Source organism: Athene noctua, chromosome 25 (assembly GCF_965140245.1).
Source record: "Athene noctua chromosome 25, bAthNoc1.hap1.1, whole genome shotgun sequence".
NCBI classification, from domain to species: domain Eukaryota; kingdom Metazoa; phylum Chordata; class Aves; order Strigiformes; family Strigidae; genus Athene; species Athene noctua.
Genome location: NC_134061.1, coordinates 5,627,025 through 5,652,236, shown reverse-complemented (window position 1 = coordinate 5,652,236; position 25,212 = coordinate 5,627,025). Strand labels below are relative to the sequence as shown.

At 60.6% G+C, this 25,212-nt stretch overlaps 1 protein-coding gene across 1 annotated transcript; it reads left to right on the top strand.

Annotated features, from left to right (window-relative positions):
• Positions 1-6,634: 6,634 nt before the first annotated feature.
• On the top strand, positions 6,635-24,268 carry FMNL1 (formin like 1). The gene is made up of 27 exons (XM_074926487.1): positions 6,635-6,850; positions 12,775-12,858; positions 13,111-13,224; positions 13,275-13,348; positions 13,926-14,009; positions 14,269-14,409; positions 15,654-15,762; positions 15,978-16,054; positions 16,139-16,232; positions 16,567-16,641; positions 16,928-17,038; positions 17,143-17,292; positions 17,385-17,490; positions 17,544-17,767; positions 17,879-17,918; positions 18,049-18,355; positions 18,455-18,578; positions 19,017-19,219; positions 19,453-19,687; positions 19,782-19,850; positions 20,008-20,088; positions 20,591-20,720; positions 20,817-20,980; positions 21,243-21,344; positions 21,626-21,733; positions 21,915-22,026; positions 22,758-24,268. Exons 1-27 carry the CDS (start codon positions 6,686-6,688, stop codon positions 22,859-22,861), a joined length of 3,387 nt encoding a protein of 1,128 aa, XP_074782588.1. The 5' UTR covers positions 6,635-6,685; the 3' UTR covers positions 22,862-24,268.
• Positions 24,269-25,212: the final 944 nt, after the last annotated feature.

The window sequence follows — 25,212 nt, the reverse complement described above, 5'->3', positions numbered from 1 at the left end:
TGTTACCAATAAAGCACCAAGGATATCTGCATTTCCTGTGCTGCTCCTTTTTCCCCTAAAAATCACTGGGAGGGATGGGAAAAAGCTGCCCAAGCTTTTCCCACTCTTTGGGAGCTGGGACCAGGCTCTCCCTGCACCCAGCCCATCACTCGTGTCCTCTCCAGGAGAGATGCTGGCCCTGGGGTCAGGGAATGAGTGGGGATGGCTCTACCAGCAGCCCTTGGTGTCCCTTGTTTGGAAGAGTCTTCCCTCATAAAGGGAGGTTGGCATGATGTCCTGAGCCTGCAGGCAGGAGGAGCCAGGTTGAGCTCTGGGGACTCTGGTCTCCCCATTTTTGGGCCAACTCTGGTACAAGCAGAGCTGGAAGAAGCCCAGAAACTGCTGTGTAACCTCCAACCTCCTCCTAATGAGGCAGCTTGGGCAAAAATCGGTGTTTGGGAGCCCCTCTCCTTCAACAAATGCACAGCCCTGCCCCTGGGGAAGAACACCCCCGGGCACCAGTATGTGCTGGGGGACACCCAGATGGGCAGCATCTTGGCCTGGGAGTCCTGGTGGGCACCAGGTTGACCATGAACCAGCAATGTGCCCTTGCTGCGAAGGTGAACGGTGTCCTGGGCTGTGTTAGACAGTGTATTGCCAGGAGGTGGAGGGAGTGATTCTTCCCTTTGTTCAGCCCTGGTGAGGCCACACCTGGAGGACTGTGTCATGTCCTGGGGTGCCCAGTACAAGAGAAGCATGGACACGCTGGAGAGAGTCCAGTGAAGGATGGTGAAGGGACTGGGGCACCTCAGCTATGAGGAAAGGCTGAGGGAGCTGGGACTCAAGAGAGGGCTCGGGGGCCTCTCATCAATAGAGATAAACACCTCAAGATGGGGTGCAGAGAGCATGGAGCCAGGCCCTTCTCAGGGGTGCCCAGTAGCAGGACCAGAGGCCACGGGCACCAACTGAAATACAGGAGGTTCCATCTGAACCTCAAGAAACCCTTTTTTACAGGTGATGGAGCGCTGGCACAGGTTGCTCAGGGAGGCTGTGTGATCTCCATCCTTGGAGAGGCTAAAAAACCCCCCAACATCTAGGAGTGATCCTGGGCAGCCTCCTGAAGCAGGGGGATGGACTGGATGAGCTCCACAGGTTCCTTTCACCCTCAACCACCCTGTGACTCCGTGAAAACCCACCTCCTGTTGAAGCTGGGCTGGGACTGTTCTCCAGCACATGCCAGTGCCGGAGGACTTGCAAAGGTGCCCTGGTTGGAGCAGTCCAGCCCTCTGCCCACTGCCAGGGTGCAGCTGTGCCCAGTAACACACAGCTTCAGCCCTTCCTCCTCTTCTTCTTCCACCCCTGCTGGGCGAGGCCACCAGGGAGTAGGAGGGAAGTATTATTTTTATTAAACAGAACAGAATCCACCCAGTCTCACAACGACAGCGGGGACACGTGCCTGAGCGCTCCGGGCAGGAGCACTCCCAGGACATGGGTGAGAGGAACACCAGGCATCAGAGCTGCTGCTGGACCCGCGATGGCAAACCCGCTGCTGGATGGTTTGCTGAACCCTCTAGGAAGCTGCCGGCCACCACAGCAGTTGGTTTCTATATCAGGATTTGACATCCTGCTGCCTCTGGAGATGGTAGGCCAGCTGGAGTGCCTGTGGTCCCTCGGCTGAGGGACTTCATGGCTCTTATCTGCTCTTCTCTTGAGCTAACAGGGGGGGGATGCTGTCGCCTTCCTGTCCTGTTATTGTGGCATCGACTCCCTGGTTGACAAGGCTTTATCAGCACCCATGTCTGACTGAATTTTTGTGGCAAAAGCCTGTTCCATGGCTGATAGCTGATTCTGGGTGCATCTGACCATGGGAAGCAGGCGACTGCTGTGGTGTGGCAGAGCTGTAACGTGCTCTGCCCGAGGACCGGGTGGCCTCTTCCCTTGTTGGAAACTGTAGATGCAACTTAAGAAGGAACTTAATTTGGAAGCTGGTGCATGGACCTCCAGCCAGAGCACAGGGAGCCCTTTTGGGGACCCCCAACAATGGTGAGGCCACCTCGATGTTTTCATTGCTTGGCATGCTGTAGGTCATTCCTCACAGGGTTCAACCGCGGCTTTTTAATGGCTGAGTGAGACATCTCCTGACAAGGATAATTTGCTTTCTGTTCCTCCCATGCTTTCAGTGGGAAAAGTGGATTCACTGCTCTGAGTTGGAATAGAAGCTCCTTAGAAACAAATAAACAAACAAAAATATTCCATACTCTATCCACAGCATTTGTTTTCCCTTTCCAGAGGAACAGGGGGAGACTGAGGACCCCTTTCTCCTCCACTGCTCGCACACATCATATCCCAATTTTTACCCGTTATCTATTCTGTGTTTTCCTTGTTACACGGCCTCTGAACTCACACGTGTCCCTTGGGAATGAAGCCGAATGCCTTCAAGCAGGAGATAATAAGCAAACAGTAAGTTACGTATAATCAGTCCCTTGATGAGCTATTTACCATGTGACATTACCAAAATATTTCTGGTTGGGAACTATGTTTATCTTCATATGTTTTCTAAACTTCTCTCAGCCCTGAAAATCCATGTCCCAGGACTCCAGACATGAACTTTCTCTCTCTATTCCTGTATTTTATACTTTAAAAATCATTTAACCTACAGAATAAGCTGGTCTACTGACAGAGGGCACATGTTTCTTCTTCCATTTAACACATTAAAATGTGCACTTTGAGAAAGCAGTGGACTAAATGAAGAGTGGAATTATACCTGGAACTCATTATAGCCACCCAGAAATTCAGCAGCACTGAAAATAGAAATCCAATCTCAGCATCTCAGAGGCAAAGGAATTAAGATCTTGATCCTTCCATCAAGAAGGACTCTTGGGTTGACCTTCACTTCAGCCACACACTTCAGAGTAGGTCCTTATACCATCAGAGATCCTCCATCAAGGCAGAAGGGAAGAGTGTTGCTCTTGGGGAACCTTGAGAGACGGTTCCCTCCCTGTATCAGGTACCCCTAGGCCCAGCTCCTTGGAGGTACCTGTGGTGACGTCAGCTGTCCAAATACCCTCAAGCTTCTGGAAATTATTCCTTCAGTGCCACATTATCATGATGATCCTGGGTTTATTCAGGACTGCACAGTCTAGGTCTAGGAATGCTTATTTGGATAAGGAAATATTTTCCATGTAGCTCTAACACCAAGAAATAGGATTTTTTTTATTTTTGCGGACCTGCAAATTCAGGGGAAAAAACCCTAATGAAAGTATGATTTCCTGCTTGAGAATTGAAATTAATTAATTAATTAGTAAAACCTAAGTCTGAAGTCAACCTAAAGTAAAAAAAAAAATTAGTGCTGGGCACATATTGAAGATGATTATTTGAACATGTCATTTCTAGAATGCTTTTTAAAGGACTGTTACATCAGGGAGCAAACAGCCACCACGCAGTTTAAATTGTCAGATAAAGGCCTTCAGGTGTTGCAAGTCAAGCACCAGAAAAGTGGTGACAGGAGAGAATACACAAGAGTACGAGGACTTGGGAGCAGCAGATGCAAAGGCAGTTAGATGAGGAGAGAAGCTGTAGGTGATGGAGGCACATCAGTAATACCCAAGTTGTGATGCACTTGTCTCTTGGCCAAGCTGCCCCAGCCAGGCGGGGTGTCCTCACTTCCCGAAGGGTAGAGCCAGGTCCCAGCCAGGCTCTGGGGGGTCAGGGAGGCTCTTTGTGGTCACTGGAGCTCAACAACCACCACCCCAGCGCCCAGGATGGGTTGTGGAGGGCTGGCTCCAGAGAAGAGCAGGTAAGAGCCATGAAGTCCCCCGACCAAGAGAGCGCAGGCGCTGCGGCGGGTCTGCCATGGCCGGAGGCATCTCCGTCTCTGGGGTTGGGATGCGGGGTGAGCAGGATGCTCCCCCACATCATCCTCCCGGTATCGCTGATGCAAGGACTACTGTGTCCAACCTGCACTGAGGAGCTCCAGCACCCTGAAAACGAGGACTGAACTCCCTCTTTGCAGCTCGGTCCCACGCCCACGGGGATCAGCACAACCCCAAATCCCTCATGAAACACCTCCCAGTGCAAAGGAGGCCACAAGCCCCATCCTTCCCAGTGCCAGGCCCTGTTTCACGCCCTGCTTTCATGGCCTTCATCCCACCATCGCAGCCCTCCTCATGGCCAGGAGATGGTACTGTTGGCCTCGCCCCTGCTTCTCCGGGGGATGGAGAGCCACAGCTGTCCCTCATGCCGACCCCATCCTGCCCAGCCCTGCCGGCTGCTCTGATTGCACTTGCCCTTCACATAGGCCATCCCACCCCAAGTCAGGAGGGACCTGGTGGGACCTTTGAGATCAAAGCCTGGCCCTGCCTGGCCCAGAGGCAGCCTGGGACCTGTCCCAGCACCCGTCTCCCACTGGGCTCGGTCCAGGCCTGGTCTCCTGCATGGCGGGGTCTCCACTCACACCCTGCATCCCCAGCTGGGATCCCAACCCTGATGTTTCCCACCAGGAAGGGTCCTTGTGCCCTTTTCCAGCTGCAGTCAAGAAGCTGTTGCCAGCATGAACGTGGGCTCTCAGACAGCACTCAGGGTTCAGCCCAGCATGCAGGCAGGATGCTCATGGGGGAACCCAGACCTTGGGGTCCCCACAGACCCCCTGCCCCCTAGCAGAGCCCATCCGCAGCATGCAACAGCTCTGGGTGAAAGCCCTGGTCCTCACACACGGTCCTGGTCACACCTGCCCTCCTGGTCACACCTCTGGGACTGCGGCGGGGTGGCTTTCCCGTCCCTGCAGAGGGTTGCGATGCCTGCAGAGGGTTGCGATGCCTTCCCTTAAAAACCAGGATCAGGGAATTAAATGCAAAATATTTAATGAGATGCTGAAATATTTAATGAAACAAAGAGATTTCAACGACAAAATTGAGCTTTGGAAAATCAGAACAAACCCAAATGTGGGTGACCCCAATTTCGGTGCTGCTGAGCTGCCCGCGGCTCCTCCCCGACCTCCCGAACCCCCAGAGGTGTTGGGGAGGACTCAGCATCACGCCAAGGGCAGCTCAGGGATCGGTGGCAGCTGCCTGCTCATGTCGTGCATCCCCCAGCTGGGACCTGGGGTTTGCAGAGGGCGGGAGAGGTTGGTAGAACAGGTCTGTCGTGTTCCCCTGGGCTCTGCGGTGCCGACACCTCGGCAGGTCCTGCTGAGCAGGAGATGCCACAGGAGCCGGACGGACACGGTGACGTTGGTGTCCGGCCCTGGGGCTGTGCGGGGGGTTCTGGGCACGGTAGATCCTGGGGGGTCCCATCTGGAGCTGTCCTCCACCCATCCCTAAGCAGATCTCTCCTCAAATCTTAAATTTCAGCCAATCTCAGCAAACCTCGCCAAATCTCAGTAAATCTCACCAAATCTCAGTAAATATCGCCAGATCTCAGTAAATCTCGTCAGATCTCAAGAAATCTCGTAAAATCTCGCCAAATCTCAGTGGAATAATGGAATAATGTTCTTCACATCCTGGCAGCGCTTTGGAGCGACAGTTTTGACGCTGGTGTGGCAGGAGCCGTGGGGAGAAGCCTCGCTCTGCGCGGGCAGGCGCTGCGTGTCGGTGGGGTCAAACCGCTGCCGCATCCCCGGGCGTGCGCGGAGGGCGGATGGGTGCTGCGGCTCCCCCGGGAGAGCGGGCAGGGAGCCTGGATGCTGGCTCCGGCCCCGCGTGCCCCTGCCCATGGCACCCTTGGGTGAGGTGGGGCTGCTCAGCGCTTCACCCTGGCCCGGTGGGAAAGCGGGACCATTCCAGGCCGTCGGGATCTGCCCCTGCAGGCAGGGCTGTGGCCTGCCCGCACCATGTCAGCCCTGGCACCGGGTGCGTGTCCCCACCCAGGGAGCCCCCAGACCCTGTGTCACACACCCCAGAGGTGCCCTGCCCAGGGTGGGCTGCTCAGGGGTGCAATGAGTTTGCTCAGCCTCGGTTCTCCCTCCTGTGGTGGCTGGGGTGGGGAGAGAGGGGAAAAGAGGAGGGAGACCAGCATTTTCTGGCTGCCCTCCTTGCTCCAATGTGCCCCTTGAAAAAATAAGATAAAATAATTTTAAATAAAGTAAACTGAATAAGATAAAAAAAAATAAGTAAAATGAGGTAAAAAAATTAAAAAATTAAGAAAATAAGAGAAATAATAAAATAAATTAAAAGATATAAATAGGTTTGAAATAAAATAAAATAATAAAAGAAAAATAACAAGATAAAAATTGAAATAAAAAATGAAATCAACACAATGAAATAAAAATAAAATATAAAATCAATCAAATTTTTTTAAAAAATTTAAATTAAATAAAATTGATAAAAAAGAAAATTAATAAAATTTTATAAAAAATAAAATTAATATTAAAATGTAGAAAATTAAAGCAAATTTAAAAAAATAATAAGGTAAGATAAAATGAGGTAAAATAAAGCCGGATGAAATAAAAGAAGGCAGGGTACGGTGCCCCCCCGGGCGGCAGGTGCCGGGGCCGCCTCCCGACCGCGGGGCCGGGGCGCGGCGGGGCCCTGCCCGCGGGGCGGGGGGGGGCGGGGGGGGAGGCGTTTACAGCGCAATAACGCCCCGGAGAAGTTGCAAACGCCGAAGAGCAGCAGCGGAGAAGCGGGGTTGGGGGGCGGGGGGGGGGAGGAAGAAAAAACCGCCCCCACCCGACCCCGACCCAGCCGCTCCATCCCGGCCGGCCCCCGCCATGGGCAACGCGGCCGGGGGCATGGAGGGGGGGGCTGCGGGGCGGGAGAGCCGCGACTCCCGGCTCCCGGTGCCCCCCCCGAGCGCCGCCGCCGCCGCCCCGCCGCCCCCCCGGCAGCCCATGCCCGCCGCCGCCGAGCTGGAGGAGCGCTTCGGCCGCGTCCTGGTGAGTGGGGGCTGCGGGGGGGGCTGGGGGCACCCCAGCCGCGGGGAGCCCCGCGACCCTGCCCGGGCTGGGCGGCAGCGCCGTTGGCATCATCCTCATCATCCTCGCCGGTCCCGATTTCCTGTGCTTTACCTTAGTATTCTGGTTTAGATTATTTCCTTCGGTGACTATTTAATTCTTATTTTTTATTGTTAATAATAGTGTTTCCTGTCCCCCTCCCCGACACTCACGGGGATGCTCGTCCCTGCCCCGGGGCTGCCCCACAGCTGGTGCTGCCGCCCCCCCGTGCTCTCCCGGTGGGGGGGCTCCGGCCCAAGGTGTTGGGGTGACCCCGGCTCTGGGCTCCGGGGCCGCTCCGCCATGGCGGGGAGCCGGCAGCGCGCTGCAGGCAGCCGGTGCTGCGGATGTCAAAGCGCTGGGCTCACCTCCTCCTCCTCCTCCTCCTCCTCCTCTTCCTCCTCCTCCTCCTCCTCCTCCTCGATGCGGTTCTCCCCGGGGGAGAGCCACCGGCCTCTCCCGGGCTCCCCGTGGGGCGCGCAGCGGGCGATGCCGGAGCCCGTTCCCGCGGGATGCAGCTCCCGGGGACATGAGCTCCCGCCCGCTCCCTCCGTCCTTGAGCAGGGCCGCTTGGCCGTGACCTTCGCGTGGTCCCACCACGGGAGCTGGGCCGCTCTCCATCCCGTATTCGCGCCCTCCCCAGAAACGAGAGTCAGGCTGGGGGGGGGGGGGAAAAATAATTGGCTGCTTGAATCCCTTTGACCCCCCGTTGGGAGATGGAGCCCGTTTGCTGCCCCCGTGCCAGGAGCGTGCCCGGAGCTCCCACGGACGCCGGGATCCGCCTGGTGGGAGCCCAGCCCGGAGCACAAATTATTTTTTATTTCGCGGTGTTTATGGGAGGATTATTTGGGGATGGGGTCACAGCCAGAGCCGCTGCCGCTTCTCTATCGCCGGCAGCATCAGCTCCGGCTTGGTGTGGCTGTGGGGGGATGTTGGCGAAGGGCTTTGCAAGGTGGGGATCCACGTGGGACCCCCGAAATCCCCAAGGGTGGGGCTGTGCTGCGGGGCACCCATCGCCGTGGGCGGCTGAGCTGGGTGGTGGCGCCCGTGATGGCTCCCATCAGGAGGGGACGGGTGGCCGGGGACCTCGGGGTGCTTCCGCTGCTGCTGCGAGGCCTCAGGAAACGGTGCTTTCCGCCGGGCTGGGTGGCGGCAGGTTAGAAATCCGAAGCCAAAAAAACAATCAGAAAAGGGGAAAATGATGCTCCAGACCCTCGCTGCCACCCGGAGCCCCTCCATCCCGAGGGAAAGCCCTTTCCCGGGAGCTGGGGGGACCCAGGGGAGCTGGTTTGGCCCAGACGGGAACCGGGCGTCTTGTGAAATCGGCTGTCCCAATCTCGCTTCCTCCTTTTGCAGGTTCCCTTCCCCCTTCTCATGGGCTGGGGGGGGCAGTGAGACCCCCAGGGGGATGGGGATGGGGGGTCGTTCCGCCCTTCACCTACCCCAAACACATTCCTTGACTCAGTATTTAATTCTTCCACCTCCTGAGCTGTGAGATCAGTGATGGAGCAGGAGGTCATGGGTTGGGAATCTCCCGGTGGGGCGTGATCTGGATCTGGCACGTTGTCACGGCTGTGGGGACGCTGTGGCAGCACATTGGTGCAAACCAGTCTTGGGCTGGACATCCCAAACTGGGAGAGCTGGTGGGGCAAAGCCTGGCAGAAAAGCTCCGCAGCCGAGGAGCCCAGGGGATCCAAATTGCCACCAGGAAGGGGATGGATAAACTCATTGCATGCTAAGAAATGGGGAATTCAGTTTTATTCCCCAAAAGTTGGCTTCTTCCCAGCTAGGGCACTGTGGCAGATGCCGCTTTGGCAGAGTGACGGGAGGGTTGTCCCAGTGCCAAGTGGTTTGGAATGTGCCGAGGTGGCTTTTTGGGATGGAGCGGAGGAAGGGGAGCATCTTTGCTGCTGGGATGGGGATGCTTGGCTGCTCCCGCATGGAGCAGTTGGGATTTTTTTCCCCCCTTTGCCCATTAGGAGGGAGCAATCAGGAATATAGAAGTGAAATTGTGAGTTGAGGGCGTGGTGGAGGTGAAGCTGAAACTGTCTGGGAGGGTTCGGTTGGAGCCCTGGGGCCGGAGGCTGATGGGGACAGGGGATGCTCTGGCCGGGGGTCTTGCTGACAGGGGCTTTGCAGCTGCTTCTCCCGGGACCTGGAGGAGAGAGTGGCAAACGTCACTGCTGCAGATGTTTGCAGATGTTTACAGATGTTTGCGGATGTGTTGTTGGCCTCAGTGGTGGGACCGGTCACCAGTGAGCCGTGGCTGTGGCGTCAGCCTCAGCTCGACTGGGAAAGAAAGTTGATGCTCAGCTTCTGCTGGATCTGTCCCCAGCCCGGCCCCGGCGTGGTGGCCATGTCCAGCTGGGTGCCACGGGGGCTGCGGTGGGGTGTCCCCACGGGGGACGTGTGCCCTGGACAGGGAGGGGAATGACCTGAGAGCTGCTGTGCGTGGCTGGACACGGCCCTGGCTGAACGAGGGTGCCCTGGCACAGGGACCCCCCCATACACCTGGATCCGGCCCTGGCTGACGTAGGGGGGCATCCTGGCACAGGGATCCCCCCATGTGTGGGTGCAGGGTGGGCAGGAGGGCACCCATCAGGGATGTGGGTGCTGTGGCTGGGTCAGGCTCGTCTCCCCAGCCTGTGCTGAGAGCAGCTTCTGCCTGTTCTTAGAGCCGGGATCAGCAGGCGGGAGCGGCCGCTCATCCCTTAGCTGCTCCTTGCCACCCTCAGAGCAGCATTCAGCCATCGGCAGGGACCTGTCCGCTCCTCCACAGGCTTGTCCCTGCCTGGCACGTGGTGGATTTGGGATCTGGCTGGACCCAGGGACTCCCAGCCCAGCTTGCTGAGGGTCAGGGGAGCCCTGGGTGGGCCTGATGCTTCTGGGTGCCTGGCGCTGAGCCTCAGGAAGAAGCAGGAGGACGGGTCTGGTGGCAGTTGGGGTCACTGGAGGGGACACCACGGGAGGGCTGGGCGTGTCCCAAACCCCCTTGGGTGGGAGCATTGTGCTCCATGGCCATGGGGGATGGAGCATCCTGGGAGTGCTGTGGTCCACCATCGGCCACCAGACCAGGCTCGTGGTGATGTTAGTCCTTCCCGTGGCCAACCGGCTGGTGGAAGCCCCTAAACCGTCATCTCAGGGCTGCTCTGGCCCCTTCCCTGCAGCGGGCAGGGTTGGTACCTGATGTCTGGACTGGGATGCTCTCCCATGCCACATGCCATCGAGGCTTTCCATCCCTGTGCACCCCCCACGTGCCCCAGAAACAACGCTCCCTGGGTTCAGCCTGGTTTTCAGTCAAGCCTGTCGGTGTTTTGCAGAGCAAACACTTCCGTAAAGGATGCTTTGAATTTTTTGTGCTGGGGTTTGGTGCAGAGCCTGGCTCTGCTCGGCTCTGCATGCTCGCGTGCGAAACAAAAAGAAGGTATCTGACACCCAAAATAGCTCCGTCCCCCTCCCGGCAGCAGCTCCGACACTGCGGGTGCTGCAGTCTGAAAAGGTCTTTTTGTACCGGAAAATGATGTAGGTGCTGCTTTGCCTCCCCCCAGTCTTAGTTTTAGGTGTAGGGTAAAGCCCAGCTCAGTCCTGCAGTCGGTGTCAGCTGAGCTGGGAGGTCTCAGCCAGCCACATCCTGGCGCTGGGCATGGGTGGGATGGCACCTCGTGTCCCAGGAGGGTTAGTGGGGGACGTTTGGTGACATCCATTCAGTAATGTGGGCTGTGACACTGCTGGCAGGCTGGGGTGGGATGAGGGTGCTGGGTGCCAGAGGATGGGAGGTGGGATGTGGCTGCTGGCGGCAAGTCTTCATGGCCCCTCCATCCTTGTCCCCCAAAGAGGAAGAGGAGGAGGACCAAGTCCTTCCCCTGTCACCTCCAGGGTGCTCAGCTGCTGCCCTGCCCCACATCTCCTACCCAGACCCACATCACCCGTCCCACCCCACACCTCCCACAGCACCGATGCCCCCTCCCCGGCAGGAAATGAGAACCATTTTCTTGGTGCTGCCGTCTGATGCCGGGGACCACAGCGGAGCCACTTCCTCCCCCTGGGCATCACGTGCCCACACGGGGCCTCGACGGGACACCACCCAATTTGTACCCGAACTGTGCCACATCCTGCCACCCGGCCCAGCCCTGCAGGCGAGGAGGGGACCACAGGCCTCGGTGGCAGAGCCACCTCCAGAGAGACATCCCCAGCATCCCCCCACCCTGCCCGCGTCCTCGTGGTGGGGAACCCACAGGAGCTCCTGTCCCACCAGTGACACTTGCTCCTGATTTTTCCAGGTCCTGCACACATGGTCCCTGGGAGAGCTGGTCCAGGTGCCACCATCCCCTCTCTGCTGAGGGCACCCATCAGAGTGTCCCACGGGTGCTGCCAGAGCCCTGGGTGGGATGTTTGGGTGCGTGGTCCCTCTTGGCACGGCCCTGTCCCTTGGGCTGACCCTCCTGGAGGGTCTCATCCATCCCAAGGATGGCAGCTTGGGGACCACGAGGACAGGGCTCCCCAGCAAAAGGGACATCCAGGTGCTGCTACCACCTTGTCCATCCCAGGACCCGTGCAGCAGCTCCGGTGCAGCCCCCGCTGACTTTGCAACGAGGCTATTTCTGACCCCGCAGCCTAATTTTACCCTCCCTGCCCAGCTCTCGGTGTGAGTCGTCCCCTGGCTAAATCCAGCCGACTGCTGGCTCCCCTCCGCCCACGTCTCCTGGTTTTGGCTTCTTGCGAAAGCAGCTCGACAGGTCCTCGGTGGAGGCGGGCGGCGAGGTTTCCGCTCCTGCCTGCCACCGTGGCACTTCTCCTCTTGGATTGGCTCCTTCATGGGCAACCAAACCCCTGTGAGATGCCTTTTCCCCAGGGATGTGGGTGTCCCAGGGGTGCATGCACCCCACATTCCCATCCTCAACACCTCCACTGCCTTAACTGGAGGTTAAGGGTGACTTGGGGCCGTGCGTTGCTTCCATTGTGCCTGGGCTCTCCAGCCTCAGCTCCTGCTTTTCCCTGGAAGCCGAATCACCAAGAAACGGGTCTTTTGGGAAAATAAATCACCTGTGACCTGAGCTGAGCTCCCGGCATGGCCCAGGCCACGGTGGGAACCCCACTAAAGGCTCTGCTGGTCACCCCATGGTGTCCCTCAGGGACCCGCTGTGTCCCCGAGCACCCCAGAGGCAGAAGCTGCACCCGGGGCCTCCCGGAGCCCCCGGCCGTGGCGCGGAGCAGTTTCGGCAGCTGCCTTGTGCCGTTTGGAGAGCGGAAACCACGTCACGTCCTGCTGGGGCGGCCCTGGGGGGCCGGCGGGGGCTGAGGTTGTGCAATGGTAGCGCGGAGGGACATGGTGACATGCCAGACCCTTCCCTGACATCATGTCTCTAAAGAAACACTGATTTCACCAGCCAAGCTTGTCACGCGCCCGTGGTGGGGGGACGTGGAGGTGACCGTCACCCCTGAGCAGGGCCCAGACTCCTGGGTTCCTCAGCTGTGTCACCAGCCTGTGTCCCCGTCCCTCACTCCAAGTGGCTCTGCTGGGACTGGGCTGGCTGAGGCTGGGAGCACTGTGCACTCATGACATGGATGGATGGGTCCAGTTTTTCCTGCTGCCCCCCGCTAACACCCCCTGCCCTCTGCCTCGGGGACCCCCATGGTTGCTGATGGGGCCGTGGCTGGTGGGATGATAACATCCTTGGAATGGTGGTGTCCACGTGTTTCTGCCGGTGCCCCCGTCATCCCACCAGTGTCCCCGTCATCCCACCAGTGTCCCCGTCATCCCACCACTGAGCAAGGACACCTGGTGCTGGATGAGCAGCAGGTGCTACAGCCCTAGGGGGTGTTTTTGGGCGTGACCCCCAGCCCTGATACCCATCACCACCCCACAGAACTCCATGAACCTGCCCCCGGACAAGATGAAGCTGCTCAACCAGTATGACAACGAGAAGAAGTGGGAGCTCATCTGTGACCAGGTGAGGTCTAGGTGTCACGGTGTCCCCAGTGCCATCCCTGTCCCCAAATGCCACTCGCAGTGTGGGCATCAACCTGGCACAAGCCAAGCACCGACATCATCTCCGTTAGTGATAGAGCGCCTCATTAACCTGATTAAACATTGATGCAGTGTGGGGGTGGGGACAGGGACACGGTGGCTGCCGTGGGGACGGTGGCACGTTCCCATGCTGCAGGTGGGTGGCACGGTTTCAGCCTCTCTCTGGGACTCGTAGGAGCGTTTCCAGGTGAAGAACCCGCCGTCCGCCTACATCCAGAAGCTGAAGAGCTACTTGGACACGGGTGGCGTAAGCAGGAAGGTGAGGGCTCCCCCTGCACCCCTTGTCCCCGTCCCAGATCAGGTGTGGGGATGGTGCCAATGACTCTCCCTGTCCCACAGTTCAAGAGGCGAGTGCAGGAGTCAACGCAGGTGCTCCGGGAGCTGGAGATTTCCTTGAGGACCAACTACATTGGGTAAAGATGGGGGTGTCCTCACTGTCACCCAGCTGCTGCTGCTGTCTCTGGCATGGCTGGGACAGGGACTGGCACACTGGTGGCCTCTGGCTGTGGTGGTCACAGTGGGATGTGGGGCCTCATGGCCTCATCCTGCCCCTCTGGGGTGGCTCTGCTGGGAGGAGGGGGTGCTGAAGCAGCTGGCTGTGCCAGGGGTGCTGTAGGACCCAAACCCCATTTTGGTTCTCTGGTACCCCCAGGGTGCCAGGATGGACCCTGGCCCCCACCCTGGGTGCCCCGAGCCCTCATGGTGTGGTGGGTGCTGAGTTATGGGTGCCCATGGTCCCACCACACAGAGTCAGGGTGTCCTGTCACGGTGGCAGCAGAGCCCTCAGCCTGTGTCCCCCATGCATCGGGGTCACCGTGGCACCCGCCTGCCTCAGAGAGGTGCCAACTCATGGTGCCACCTCGTGTCCCCAGCGTGTTTCACCCTCGCTGTTGACCTCTGGCCAGCGGGTGGCTCTGCTGAGAGTCTGGAGGTGGGGAGAGGGGAGGATGAGGAGGGCTGTGGAGGCCACTAACCCCCTGCACCCCACAGCTGGGTCCAGGAGTTCCTCAACGAGGAGAACAAGGGGCTGGACGTGCTGCTGGAGTATCTCGCCTTCGCCCAGTGCTCTGTCGCGTATGTCCCCAGCGGGTCCCCCTTCCCCAAGGCTGGGATCAGCCTCCCCTGGGGCTCACAGGGGCTGGGGGTCCCTGGGGGTGCTCTCCCCCCTCATCGGAGTGATGGAGCCAAGGATGCTCCATGGCTGCGGTGGAGAAGAGCATCCCCAACACCTCCGTGCCCGTGTCCCCAGCCCTGGGGACCCCAGGGGGGTGCCTGCCCGTGTTGGAGTGCCACATCTCACCCGTCCCTGTGTCCCCCCACCCTGGGCCTCCAGGTACGACATGGAGAGCGCCGAGAATGGCAGCCCAGGCTCCGACAAGGGCAAGGGCCTGGAGCGGTCACTGGAGGACCTGAGCAAAAGCAACTCCTCATCCCCCACCCAGGGCTCCTCCAAAATGCGGCACCTCACCGTCAGGTAACGCGTGGTCCCGCGTCCCACGTGTCCCCCCCTTCCTTGCGCCGTGCCCCCCCGCTCTCTGCCTCGCTGCACCCCCAGCCGCGCCATGTTTAGAGAGGGGCTTGGCAGGGAGACGCAGGCCTGGTCCTAAAACTGGGTCCCCAGCGCTGGTTTGGGGAGGCCAAAGCCACGTCCCGTGTGTGCCCGAGGGCTGAACCCCGCTGGGAGCTGGGCTGGGTCAGTCCCCCGGCCCCGCACCGTGACTGCTGTGGGATGCTCTTGGTAAAACCCATGAATAAGTAAAACTAGGTGGTGCTTGAGATTTTGGGGGAGAAAATTGCATGCCCCCCAGTTTAAAACCATGGCGGAGGAACGGGCCTGCGCCCCCCTGCTCGCTGGTCCTGGTGGCTCTCGCTTGGCGCCGCTCGCCCCTGCAGCCCCTTCTAACCCCGCTCTTCTCTTGCACGCTGCCGGGGGACGCGCTGACGGTAGGTGACGGGGCCGGGGTGCTGGTGTGACAGGGACACCCTGGTGGGACCCCACTGACAGTCACCAGCACTGGGGACGGTGCCTGTGGGGCAACCCCAGTGGGCAAGGGGGGTCCCAGGGACACCTCACCGCGGTCACCCCAGGAGCTGTAAAGTGGCACCCTGGGGACTGCAGGGGTCCCTCGCTGTCTGCCAGCAGCTCTGGAGGAGCCGGGCTGTCATGTCTGTCCTTCCCCCCCCCCACCCCAAGCCCCAGAGACAGGTCAGGAGTGACGTGGCACCTGCAGCAGGTCCCAGTTCTTGTCCCCCACTTGTGTCCCCAAGCCCGGGTGTCCCAGGGGCGACGCGGGAGCCCCGTCTCTCCCTCCTGTCCTGCAGGCTCTAACGCGCCTCCAGCTGCTGCCTCTCGAACCAGCACATCCACACCCTCCTCCGCCACGTCCACCCCAGCGTCCCCTGCGGCGCCCCGGGCAGCGATGGGGACAGTAGCCCCAAGTCACCCGGCAGCTCCCGGTGAGCCTCCGCGAGCACCCGTGCGCACGAGGGGCACCCACCCTCCATCCCACCCCCCCATCACCCCCCACCCAGCCCAAGGTCTTGTAGATGGGCACGGACACGGGGGTCTCTCCCATGGGGATGCAACCACCCGGGTCCCTTGGTGTCGTGTGTCCCCCCTCTGCTGCCACTTACCCATGTGCTGCCCCCTCCCCGCTTGTGCTGCGCCCCCCGGCCGCTCCCCCCAGGCCCCGCTCAGCCGCCCTCTCGCCTGCCCAGGCTGAACCCCTCGCACAGCAGGAAGGCCCTGAGGAACTCCCGCCTCGTCAGCCAGAAGGACGACGTCCACGTCTGCATCATGTGTCTCCGTGCCATCATGAACTACCAGGTGGGAGAGGGCCGTGTCCTCGGGGAAGTCTCCAGCCCCCACGGTGCCACCTTCAGGGTCAGGGTTCGGGGTGGGACCTGCTCTGCAGCCCCTTGTTCTGAGATGTCCTCATGTTTGATGGGGACATGGCGTGGGGATGACCCACGGTCCCGGAGCATCCCTGGGGTGGGGACAGGAGGATGCACAACCCCATTAATGCCCCTTTTTCTCCCAAGTCTGGCTTCAGCCTGGTGATGAACCACCCAGCCTGTGTCAACGAGATCACCCTGAGCCTCAACAACAAGAACGCCAGGTAGGACCCATCCCTCGTCCCCTGTCCCCCCGTCTCCTCACCTTCCCCGTGGCGCCAACCCCCTTGTGCCCCACATCTCCGCAGGACCAAGGCACTGGTGCTGGAGCTGCTGGCCGCTGTCTGCCTGGTCCGAGGTGGCCATGACATCATCCTGGCCGCCTTCGACAACTTCAAGGAGGTGAGTCTCGCAGTGGGGCTGCACTGTCCCCACATTGACACTCGTGCTCCAGCGGGGTTCATGCTTCAATTTCCCTGTGTGAGGCATAGCCCTGCATCATCCTCCACCCTGAAAACGCCTGTTCCGTGACTCGCTTGGGGATGCTCCAGACATTGGGCTTGATGTCCCCATGCCAACACATGCCCCGAGGCACATCCCAGCTGGACTGGGTGCCGGGCAGCACCTGTGAGGGTTGGGATGGCATCACTGGCGGGTACCTCCTGCCTTGCCACCCTGCTGGGTGCCCACCCTGGCCATGTCTCTGCTGACCCTCAGCCCCCTGCTCCCACCCCAGGTCTGCGGGGAGAAGAACCGCTTTGAGAAGCTGATGGAATATTTCCGCAATGAGGACACCAACATCGACTTCATGGTGAGTGGCTGGTGGGGCTGGCACTCAGCTGTCCCCAGGTCACTGTGTCCCCAAGGGCTTCTGAGTCACCGTGCTGTCCCCAAGCCATCATGTCCCTAAAGGCTGCTGAGCCTTCCCCACGTCCCCACGTCCTCAGGGCTGTGAAACCACCCTGCATTCCCCAGGGACATCATGTCCCCGAGGGCTACTGATCCACGGCACAGTCCCCGGGGCCACCGTGTCCCCAGGGACTCCCAGGCCACCACGCCATGGTGGTGGCCACGCTGAGCCTGTGCCCGCCCCGCAGGTGGCCTGCATGCAGTTCATCAACATCGTGGTGCACTCGGTGGAGAACATGAACTTCCGCGTCTTCCTGCAGTACGAGTTCACCCACCTGGGGCTGGACCACTACCTGGAGGTGGGTGACCTGCACTGCCCCGGTGCTGGGCCCCGCTGCCAGGGCTGAGGGGGTGCTGGGGGGGTACCACCGGCCGTGACGGTACCACCGGCTGTCCCACGCAGACCCTCCGCCTCACCGAGAGCGACAAGCTGCAGGTGCAGATCCAAGCCTACCTGGACAACGTCTTTGACGTGGGGGCCATGCTGGAGGACTCGGAGACCAAGACAGCGGTGCTGGAGCACATGGAGGAGCTGCAGGAGCACGTCAGCCAGGTGGGACGTGGGCGTGTGGGCAGGAGCTGCTGACGCCAGCCCCGAGGGAGGGATGGGGATGGGGCTGAGTGACGTCTCCTTGTCCCCTGCAGTTGACGGAGAAGCTGCAGGATGCAGAGAACGACTCCATGGCCAAGATAGCGGAGCTGGAGAAGCAGCTGAGCCAGGCACGGCGGGAGCTGGAGGCGCTGCGGGTGAGCACCCATGGGTGCTACTATGCTGGAGGAAGGGATGGGTGCCTGGGGGACCAGGGTTTAGGGGGACACCAGCAATGTGCCGGGGCTTGTCACCACTGCAGGAGCAGCTGAGCCCGCCGCGGCCACCTAGCCCGCCGACCCCGCAGCCCCAGGAGTGCTACTGGCTGGCGCTGGAGCGGCGGCTGGCGGAGCTGGAGGAGAAGGGTTTGGTGCAGATCCTGCGTGGGCCTGACGGAGACGTCGCCATCGAAATCGTCCCTGTTGTCATAGAAACCCCAGCAGCCCCCGTGGTTACTGGAGAGGCCACCGGCACCGGCACAGGTACCAGGGGTATGGGGGGATGGCAGCAGCCTGTGATGTCCCCTTCCCAGTGGGGACAGCTAGCACAGAGGGGGGGTGGCAGCCTGTCTCCAGGCAGAGATAATGGAGGTGGGGCTGGGGGATGTGCCCAGGGACGCAGACTCACTCGGTGGCAGAGGGAATGTGGTGGTGGCACCGTGCCCTGCTGTGCCACCATCTCACCCACGTCTTCCTTCCATTGCAGATGCTCCGGCTCCAGCCCCAGCTCCTCCACCTGCACCCGCCGCCCCCCCCGCCCCCCCACCCCCACCCCCACCCCCCCCACCCCTGCCGGGGGCTGAGCCTAGCTCCCCGCTGCCCCCCGCACCCCCACTGCCCACAAGCATTGTCCCCCCTCCAGCCCCTCCACTCCCAGGTGCCCAAGTGCCCCCACCACCCCCACCACTCCCAGGGGGGCTGGAGGGCCCTGTCCCCCCACCTCCACCACCCCCACCCCTCGGTGGGGCATTTCCAGCCGGGCTGGGTGCCCCTCACGCTGCCGGTGGTTCAGGTGAGTTCGCCCAGGGATAGTGGGGATGTCCCTCAGGCGAGGGCTGGGGGCACCCTGGGGTGGGTTTGGGACCCCCCCACCCTGTGACATGTCCCCCCCCTCCCCATCACCCCACAGTGAAGGTGAAGAAGCCAATCCAGACCAAATTTCGCATGCCCATCTTCAACTGGGTGGCACTGAAGCCGAGCCAGATCGATGGCACCGTCTTCACCGAGCTAAACGATGAGAAGGTGCTGCAGGTGAGGACACTGGGGGGTCCGGGGGGGTCCAGACCCAGGGTGCTGGGCTGGGCCAGTGCCTCAGTCCATGCCGCTGAGGTTGCCCCCATGCTCACCTTGCACCCATCCGTGGTGTCACGTGGCTGCTGGTGGAGCTGAAGGTTGGAGCAGAACCTTGGCGCCATGGAGAGGGACAACATGGGATCTGCCATGCTCCTCCTGTCACCCCATCCTTGCCCCATCCTCATCCTCACATCCTGTCCATGTCTTCTTTATCTCTGATCCTCTTGTCCTCTCCTTACGCCCTCCCTGTACCCTTATCCTGTCCTTCTCCTTGTCCCCTTGCTCCATCTTCATCCTCTCACTCCTCTCCCCCTTGTCCTGGTCCTCTGACACCATCCTTGTCCCAGATGTCCTGCGCCACCTCCCTGCTGTGCCCTCAGCCCTGTCTCCCTGCAGGAGCTGGACATGAGTGACTTTGAGGAGCAGTTCAAGACGAAGGCACAGGGCCCTGGCTTGGACATCAGTGCCCTCAAGGTGAAGGCCACGCAGAAGGCTCCCAGCAAGGCCACCCTCATGGAGTCCAACCGAGCCAAGAACCTGGCCATCACCCTCCGCAAGGGTGGCCGCAGCATCCAGGACATCTGCACGGCCATTGAAACGTGAGTGTCCCCTCCTTGATGGGAGAAGGTCAGGCACAAGCCCAGCTACACCGCGGGGTCAGGATGGTGTGGGCTGTGCTGGGGTTGGATGTGATGGCACCAGCTGTGGGGAGGGAGGGATGCAGGGTCCCACTGTGGGGATGGAGGGAAGATGGAACCAGCCATGGGTGACAGGGGGGCTGAGGGATCTGCTGCAGGGTCTGACTGCGCTGGGTACCTCCCACCACCTGCAGGTATGACCAGCAAGCCCTGAGCCTCGACTTTCTGGAGCTGCTGCTGCGCTTCCTGCCCACTGAGTATGAGCAGACACTCATCGGGAAGTTCGAGCGGGAGCAGCAGCCAGTGGAGGAGCTCTCGGACGAGGACCAGTTCATGATCCGCTTCAGCAAGATCCCGCGCCTGGCCGAGCGCATGAACGTCATGATCTTCCTGGGCAACTTCAATGACACGGCCCAGCTGCTCATGCCGGTGGGTGCTGGGTGGGACACAGGGTGGCTGTGGGTGGGGGGCTGCGAGGGGGTGACATCCTGCAGCGAGGCTCACACGCTTCTCCCACCCCCAGCAACTCAACGCCATCATCGCCGCCTCCATGTCCCTCAAGTCCTCCAGCAAACTGCGCAACATCCTCGAGGTGAAGCCTTTGGGGTGTGGTGGCCTTGATGGGGGGACGTTGGGCTGGGGCGGGTGCACACAGGGTGCTGCCAGGGTGCCCGCAGGCACTGTGCCCTCCCCTCCCCGGGGTACCCCATCATGCCAGGCTGTGTCCCTGAGCCGTTGTGTCTCCGCAGATTGTCCTGGCCTTCGGGAACTACATGAACAGCAGCAAGCGCGGGGCAGCCTACGGCTTCCGGCTGCAGAGCCTCGATGCGGTAGGGCTGGCGTGGGGCTGCCCGGTGTGCCGGGGCACGGGGGCACTGCCACTGCCTGGGGACCAGCCTTGGGGATGGAGGGACACAGGGACCAGCTGTAGAGATGAAGGGACATGGGAACCTGCTGTGGGGATGGAAGGATGCAGGGACCATCTATAGGGTTTGGAGAGGAATGGGCAGCAGCTCCAGGGATGCAGGGACCAGCCGTGGGGATGGAGGGACACAGCGACCAGCTGTGGGAATGGAGGGATGAAGAGACCATCTCTAGGGTTGGAGAGACATGGGGAGGAGCTAAAGGGATGGAGATAACACAAGAACTATCCATGGGGCTGGAAGGATGCAGAGACCAGATATGGGGAGATGGAGAGATGAAAGGCCCAGCTGGGGGGACAGAGGAAGATGGGAACCAGCCGTGGGGATGGAGGGCCACCAGAGCCTGCCCTGAGAAGGGGTGGGGTGGGGCGGTAGGATGCGGGTTGGGGCTGACACTGCTGTCTCCCAGCTTCTGGAGATGAAGTCGACAGACCGCAAGCAAACGCTGCTGCATTACCTGGTGCGGGTGATCATGGAGAAGTACCCCGAGCTGACCGGCTTCCACACCGAGCTGCACTTCCTTGACAAGGCGGGCACAGGTAGTGCCTGTGGGCACGGGGCTGGGGGGTCACTGCAGGCTGCAGCCCTAGTGTGGGGGCTCTCCGAGCCTGCCCTGACCCTCGCCCTCCCCACAGTCTCCCTGGACAGCGTGTTGCAGGACGTGCGGAGCCTGCAGCAGGGGATGGAGCTGACCCGCAAGGAGTTCATGCGGCAGGACGACAGCATCGTGCTCAAGGACTTCCTCAAGGTCAACTTGGAGGTGATGGAGAAGCTGCAGGCTGACAGCAAAACTGCCAAGGTGGGTGTTGGGGGTAGTGTGGGGTCATGGAGCAGGATTGGGCCCCCCCATTCCTGCATGGGGACATCCCGGGGTGCTCTCTGCTCACACCTCTGCCTCATGGGAGAGGCTCCCGCTTGGGATGTGGCTCCAGCAGGAAAGCCAGGAGCTGGGGGGGATGCAGAGGGGGATGCTGAGGTGGGAGAGGCTGGGAGGAGGCAATGGGTGATGGGGCATTGCTGCCTGGCCCCAGCCCCCCAGATCGGGGTGTCTCTGCCCGCAGGAGGCATACGAGTCAGCCGTGGAGTACTTCGGAGAGAACCCCAAGACCAGTCCCCCCACCACCTTCTTCCCCATGTTCATGCGCTTCATCAGAGCCTACAAGGTAGGAGGGGATGGGGAGTTCCCTGTTTCTGGGGGTTGCAAGGGGACTTGGGGTCCAGGGGGGGATCTGACCCCACTTTGGGGCAACGAGAAAAAGCCACCTGTGAGGCTGGAGGGTCACAGGGCCAGGGGAACCTGGGGCTCGGTGCTGCCCTTCGGGGTGGCCAGAGATGCTGGAGCTGGGTTGGGGTGAGCCAGGGACTGCTGAGGGGAGAAGGTGGGGCCTGTGCCCCCACAGCAGAACCCCCCAACTCAGCACACCCTCCCTGCGCTTCTCCCAAGAAAGCAGAGCAGGACATTGAGCTGTGGAAGAAACAAGAAGCTGCGGCCAAAAAGGCAGAATCCAGCCCCCCTGGCAGCGAGGAGCAGCCTGAGGTGAAGGTTCCCTGTGTGTCCCTGTGTCCTGGCCGGGCAGCCCCCCGAGGGCTGCGTGGTGGGTAGGGGCAAAACAGGTCCTGGTTGGGGAGAGCTGGGTGGGGGGTGAAGACAGGGGCACCCCATCTCCTTCAGGGAGCAGTGGGAGGCCACGTTGTTCACCCTGCGCTGTCCCCAACCGCAGTTGCCCATCCAGAAGGCCAAGCGGCAGCAGATGGACATGATCGCTGAGCTGAAGAAGAAGCAGATGGTGAAGGAGCCGCTCATCTATGAAGGAAAAGACGGGGCCATCGAGGATATTATTTCAGGTGAGAGGTCAGGTGTCCCCCGCTGCCGCAGACCCAGTGCTTGGTGCCAGTGGGGAGACCCTTGGTGACAGGGGTCTGTCACAGCCTAGAGCTGGAGGGCTACCGAGCCCCATCGTGGGGACCAAACCCACCTGTAGCACCTTCCCATCCCATGCGGCAAAGGTGCTGAGCACTCTCTGCCCTGCCTCATAGCTCTTCCTCCTCTTTTGCTTCTTCTTCCCCCTCTCTCCTCCTCCTCCTCCTCCTCCTTGCTGTCTCTCTGGATTGCTCTGCTCAGCTCTGAAAACTGTTCCTTTCACGGCTCGGACGGGCAAGCGCTCGTCCCGGCTCTTCTGCGATGTGAGCTTCAACGAGGAGAGTCCTCTGTAGGTAACGTGGGGGCAGCCGGGCCCGGGGCACCGCGCGGGCAGGGGCTGCCAGGCTCTGCCACCCTCCTGGGCAACCTCCGGCTGCCTGGTGGATTGGCTGGACTCTGCCCCATGCTGAAAGCCAACCCTGGGGGCACCATGGCATCAAATTATGGTGCTGAACACCCAAAGAGTCAGGGGACGGGGTCACCCAGGCTGGTTGTTCATAGCTGTTGCTGCTCCCATCCCTGTGTGCAACGGGTTGGGCACCTCCCGAGCATCCTCGTACCCCGGTGGGGTGACTCCTGGGAGGTGGGGGGGTGCCTGGGTCCCAGCCTTGGCCAGGCGGAGCTCAGCCAACCTCTGCACTCCCTCCCGGTGCAGATCTGCGGAACAACCCGTACCGGCGCGCAGACAAGGGCCGCGGCAGCGCCAAGAAGCGGGCTGCGGGGCAGAGCCTGCAGGCGACGCCGGACATCTCGCTGTGACCGGCGCCGTCCCTGCAGCTGCCAGGACCGGAGCAGGACCATCCTCCTGCTGCAGATGGGACCGCAGGATGTCACCCCGTCGGCCTGGGACGACGCGGGGCGGGGGGACAGTGCCCGCTCCTGGCTGCTCCAGCCGCTTAGCGCGCCAGCTCCCACCCTGCATGCCCTTGGCTCCGGCGCGGGGATCCCCGGCGCTTGCTTAGCAAAGCCTCCGAGCTCCTCTCCTCCAGGCTGGCGGGGCCGGGGGACCCTCCGGGGCATGGGCAGGGAAGGGGGCACATAGAATGGGCCCCAACTTGTCCTGGAAGGAAAAGAGAGGCTGCCCCATCCCTCCCCAGAGCTGCTCCATCGCACACCCTTCTCAGGGCCAGCCCTGCGCAGTGGTGGGCCCCTCTCTTCAGCTTGCTGGTGCCTTTGATTTCCCGCTGCAGGAGGGGAGGAGGGTTGTAAGAAGCCGGGGGCACAGCGCTCCCCGGACGTCTCCCCCAGCCCTTCGAGACCGTGTTCTCCTCCGCTGCAGAGCCGAGCGAGCACGGGCTGCGCCTCCTCTCCAGCGAGGAGCCTGCTGCAAAGATCCCACCCTGGGCACTTCCCGTACCCCAGGAGCTGGCAGGGGTGCTATTTTACAGGGATTTTATATGTCTTCCTTAAAATTTCTCTGTGCCACAGGAACAGGGACTGGAACACCCAGATCCAGGGTCTCACCAGGATCCTGAGGCTGCGGTGAGCAGCACTGGGCTGTTCCTCACTGCAGGGGAGGCTCCGTAGCTACAGCCAGCAGCAGGGCCAAGGACTGACCGTCCTCAGGGCTCTGCGAGGTGGTACCTCGCTCTGTCCTCCTGCATCCCCGGCACCCGCCTCCGCTGCCGGGGCTGGAGCCTCTCAGCGGGAAGAGCGAGTGTCAGCCGGTGCTAGGCAGCCTCCAGCCCCCGCAGCACGCCCTCCGTCCCCAAAGGCTGCAGGGCCGCTGCTGAAATCACGCAGGAGAAAGAGGCCAGAGAGCTGCACAAACCTCCAAATATCGCACTGGACTTAATTCCTCCCCAGCCCTGCTGCTGCTCCGTAAATCTAAACCACGCGCTGTTGCAATTAACCCGTTAATGCATTCACTTCACTAAACGGCCCCTGCTCGCCCCGCTGCGTGGCTGCCGTGTACATTCTCGCTAGCCCCAGCTTTTAGACCGGGGTAAGTCCTCGCTGTAAGCCAGAGCAGCGGCGGCTTCCCGCTGTAATTAAGATGCTAAGCGCCGGCCGGCTCGGTATCACCCAAGCTCAAAGGGGAGGGAAGGGAAATGAATGTGTAAGTTATAAATGCCTTTACGCCAGAAATGTAAAACATTAACTGCTAATTTGTATACATTATTTTTATAAACCGAAGGCCTGTTTAATCTAAAGCAGAACTGGTAATAAAACGACCCTAAGAATAAAGCATTTGTCTGTGAGAAGGGGTGAAGCTCTGCAGTGGAGGGAGGGAGGGAGGGATGAGTTGCTGCTCATTGCTCTGCTAACAGGCGTGATCTCTGGTGTAAGGACAGCTCCAGGAGTGGCGACCGTGCTTCTCTGAGCATTTTTAAGTGGCAGATGTATTTCAGACTTGCCCCTGACTGCAGCTGGGCAACGTCAAGGCTCTACTCACCCCTGCAGCTCCTTCCATTATCGGCTGCTCCCAGGCAGGGGTGACCTAATGGGTGAAAACATGACGAATAAGAGTGTCACAGGACAAGAGAAGGGAAAAGCCAGGACTTGTGACTCTAAGGGGCAGGTCCACTTCTTACTACACAAGTGTCTCTGAGAAGGCCACCAGACCCCCAGCACCTGCACAGGAGCCCCCAGCTCCTGCCCTCCCCAGAGTGGAGGGCTCGCGGAGAGGCTGGGTCCAGCTCAAAGCTCAGGGCAAAGGCCCCACACAAGCTTTCACACTGCGCCTCAGCTGGGCTGTCCTCAGAGACAAGAGGTGGTCTAGCGCTTCCCTAAGCTGATCTGTACCTTTACAGGGTAGCCTAGTGACAAAACACCCACCTTTTTTTTTTTTTTTGGCGGACAACTGATCTGACTTCTGCATTCACAGCACAAACACAGGTACGTGAGAGCAACTCCCCCTCCACTTCAATTTGGGTTTATGTTTCGCGATACCCTTGCTCCCTGGCACTGCCCCCAGCATGCCCCCAGTCCGCTGCCCTGATTTAACATAAAATGCCCCACCTAAGCGGAGACAAACAGCTCCTGCACCACCAGCGAGCAGAAGCACTTGCTGAAAGGTGTGGGCGAAGCTCTAGAGCTCTGCCTGCCTGAGCTGGTGCCTCTGCATCCCAGACCTACTTTTGCACCATTGAGGGGAAGACTCAGCAGCT

Coding starts and splice junctions, on each gene's coding strand:
- FMNL1 (XM_074926487.1), top strand. CDS start 6,686: ATGGGCAACGCGGCCGGGGGCATGGAGGGGGGGGCTGCGGGGCGGGAG. Junction 17,491..17,543: donor GCTGGAGGCGCTGCGGGTGA/GCACCCATGGGT, acceptor CTGGGGGACCAG/GGTTTAGGGGGACACCAGCA. Junction 17,768..17,878: donor CTGTTGTCATAGAAACCCCA/GCAGCCCCCGTG, acceptor CAGCTAGCACAG/AGGGGGGGTGGCAGCCTGTC.